We start from the raw sequence: 3,716 nt of genomic DNA, 5'->3' as shown, positions 1-3,716 counted from the left end.
TGAGGAAGATTTGTCATTAACATGAACAAACCAAAATTGATGAGATAGATAAGACGTTATCTTTAAACCTGGAACATATTACAGAGTGGAAACAAGTCTTCACAGACATCTGGGGCTAGTTGTATACCAAAATTACACACAGGTTGAGTCTTTTCAGTCTGCTGAAGTCAGCTGACTGCACTGTGTTTTATTTAAGGGTATCAGAGTAGACGGTGCTCAATGAAAATACAATGCCAGACTTCTCAGATTTATATAATCAAAGAAAGGAGTGGAAACCATATCTTATATGTAACTTCTCAGTTATGTGTATATCAATAGTCCCTATAAAGCACATTCATGCTTTTGGTTTTAAGGTGTTTAAATATGAAAGAGGGCAAAGTTTATTTTTTGAAATGTAACTGTTTTTAGATTATTGGTTTGTGATTGGCTGATCTTCCTATGTTAAGTAATCCCTTAACCTTCCCAATGCAAAGCATTAATTATGCTCACAGCCTCGTGATCAATCTTTGCAACATGGCTACATGAAAACAGAGCAATATACCATCAGAATTCACATTTTATTCACTCTAGTTAGGAGAGGATTAAAAAACACTGGATGATTTGAAGCAACAACAAAAAAAAAACACAAAAACAAGTAAAAAAAAAAACACTCACAGTTCTAATATCATTGGTAGCTTCTGATTTTTCAAATACGTTTTTCTTGCCAGAGCTTGTGGAGGTGTTTCTTAGCTGTCCTTCTTAGTCACCGTTCATCATTTGTGGCAGCAACCATCCTCATCTGGCCTTTTACCTTTCCCAGAATACTGTGTGTTACCAAAGAGGTCTTAGCCCCAAAGCTCTCATCGCTGTCCGTGTCTCCATAGCAGCTTGACGTCGCCGGAGAGTTTGCCAATGCGATGACTGAGTCACTTGAATCTCTGTGGGCTTTTGCCACAGCAGCAGGATGGGCTGTCTCAGGTGGTGTGTTAATCAGAAAACAAGTCCTCTGACCGTTACCGTCCAACCCAGGAGTGCTGCTGCCATCCCCCGCTTTGTCTTCCTCCCTGCTCTTGTCCTGGGCCTGGTCGTTGAGCAGTGTGACTAGGAAGTTGATATACTTCACGGCCAGACGCAGGATCTCATTCTTGCTGAGCTTCTTGTCAGGCGGGTGAGTAGGAATAAGTTTTCTGAGCTCAGAGAAAGCTCCGTTCACATTCTGCTGCCGCCAACGCTCGCGGCTGTTAGTGAACACCCGACGGGCAAGTTTCTGAGGAGGGCCTGACAGAAACACAAAAAGGCTGCGTAAATAGACAAGACAGTACATGTTTATTTATTTGAGCAGTCTAAGTGGTTAAAAAGACTGAATTGGTATTTTTTCTTAAACAGTTGGCTATACATTTCATTTCAATTATTAAAGAACAGGGAGTTTATTCTTTATTTATTTAGATCCCCATTACATGTAGCTACTGAGTCAAAGCAGTAGCTATTGAATAGTATAGTGTAGTGTAGTGTAGTGTAGTGTAGTGTAGTGTAGTGTAGTGTAGTGTAGTGTAGTACAGTATAGTATAGTATAGTATAGTATAGTGTAGTGTAGTGTAGTGTAGTGTAGTGTAGTGTAGTGTAGTATAGTATAGTGTAGTGTAGTGTAGTGTAGTGTAGTGTAGTGTAGTATATTTTATATACTCATAAAAACAATTCTGAAACTGCTCTACTAAGCAATTAGTGACTTTCTTTGCTGATGTAGTTTATACAAGTTAAAGATAAATATTTATGTTTATTTAATTCACAGCAAGAAACACTGATTTACATTCTGCCTGTTTAAATTCTCACTCATCCTGTTCATGGCAACCACAAAACAAGTTTAAATTGGAGGCAACCAAACATTTGCAATTTTTCTGAAGCCATTTCGACACATACTCAGGGGTCTTTGAGTCTCTTAAACATGACTTGAAGCCACTATCCATGCTTCTGGATAAGGGTAACATAATGTCTTCAGAAAAAGTGAAGCAAAAGTCAGAATTAAGCCTTTTTCTGTGGTTGTTTCACGTTCTGGAAAATGACTCAGGTTTAGCAAAGAACTACTATCTGCTTAAACCGGGAGCCATCTTGGATCTGGAGCACAGAAAGAGAAAATAAATATTTTCTCTAAAATATTTTGGGGATATTTGATTAAAATAATTATTTTTACGTTTCATACTGGTTTCAGACACTTATATGCTAACTATAGAATCTTTTTAACTAAGATTTAGGCCTCTAAATCACCAGAGTAGCGCTTTGCTAACTGAGCTATTCATTGAAATAAATATGAGTCCAGAACTTTTTTACAAATGAACCGTGTAATCTTCCTCATTGAGTCTACCATTACTTCATCCTCGCTTTAGTACAGACACCTTGTTAAAAGCTTTGTGAAGAATTTCTGGTTGTTAATATTGACAGATGCTTTCAAAATGGACCTTTTTCTAAAGACAACAGACTGAAACTCTTCTCTCATAATTTGTAGGAAGCGTACTCCTGCCCACAGCCTTTACATCTCGATCAGGTAAAAACTGTAGATTAAAATTTGTTCTATATTTCACCTTAAAAAGAGAATGCAGCTCCTAAAGAATGCCTTAACTGGTAACATGTAATTGAATTAAGTTTAATTTAATTTGTCTGACATGCAATTTGTAAAACAAAAAAAAAACAAAAAAAAAAGTAAAGTTGAATTAACTGGATTGAATTACTTGTTACCAGTTGAAGCAATTAATTTCTCTTGAGCTGCATTCTCTAGTGTTAATACAGTTATTCAGTAAATTAGAATATGACTGAAAAGTTAATCTATTTAATTAACGTTGTTTGCTCGATGAAACACATTATATAGATGAATTACACAGATATGACACATTTAAAGCCTTTATGTTATGATTTGTTTCAGCTTAAAGCAAATAAAAACATTTCATTAAAGTTTATAATGTTAAATAAGAAAAATAAAGAAACATTTTTCATACAAAAATGAGGTTTGAATGAATAGCATATTAAAAACCTGAGTGAGGGGTGTGGACATGTATTTCTTACCCAGAAGGGACATTTTCCTGGAAATATGCTACATTTTAGAGACTTATAGGTAGGCCTACTTGTGGAGTCTAGGACTGCTCCCCATGCACAGTTCTCTTCTTGGAGTGGGGGCTAGCTTCAGGACTAAAGTGTGAATTGAGTTTAAGTTAAGCTTAGGTAAGGGTCGGGGTTAGGCCATAGAAATGAATGCAATTTGAATACAAGTCAATGGAAAGTCCCCACAAGGATAGCGTGACACAACATGTGTATGTGTTTTTTCCCCCAAAAGGTATATTTCATGTGAAAAAAAAAACAAGTCTCTTTGGAACTTTTTAAAAATGACTATGGAAGTATCTCTTTATAATTACCTTTATTTTCTGCACGTTAATATTATTACTGCTGTAACAAAAAAAGAAAAAAACCCTCTATAATATTGTTTTCAAACTGAATTAAATCCTCTGTGTAGGCATTCTGCCATTGTTGTATGATTTACAAACTGGCATAGGGAGCTTACACATTTTTGTAAAAAAAAAAAAAAAGAACAACAGAAGCTAAGTTGGGGATATCTACGGAAGAGGATTAGCCAGTGGGAAAAAAAAAAAAAAGTTAACTGATTTTTAAATTTTATTTCAGTTTAGTAATCTCAGAATTCTGACTGTAATCTCTGAATTTTGACTTTATAACTGAATTCTGACTTTAATCTC

The 3,716-nt window shown here is 35.6% G+C and overlaps 1 protein-coding gene across 2 annotated transcripts in view; it reads right to left on the bottom strand.

The window, feature by feature from the left end:
- Positions 1–3,716, bottom strand: part of LOC107095687 (mucin-5AC-like) — a 9,768-nt gene continuing 6,052 nt past the window's right edge. For both annotated transcript variants that reach the window (XM_015391907.1, XM_015391908.1), the window contains one exon: positions 1–1,257. In XM_015391907.1, the coding sequence (XP_015247393.1) occupies positions 743–1,257 (515 nt within the window). In that variant the 3' untranslated portion in view covers positions 1–742. The remainder of the gene's footprint in view (positions 1,258–3,716) is intronic.

Source organism: Cyprinodon variegatus, unplaced genomic scaffold (genome assembly GCF_000732505.1).
Source record: "Cyprinodon variegatus isolate N-32 unplaced genomic scaffold, C_variegatus-1.0 Scaffold564, whole genome shotgun sequence".
Lineage (NCBI taxonomy): Eukaryota > Metazoa > Chordata > Actinopteri > Cyprinodontiformes > Cyprinodontidae > Cyprinodon > Cyprinodon variegatus.
Note: the sequence above shows the minus strand (reverse complement) of the source record. Positions and strands in the feature narration are given on the sequence as shown.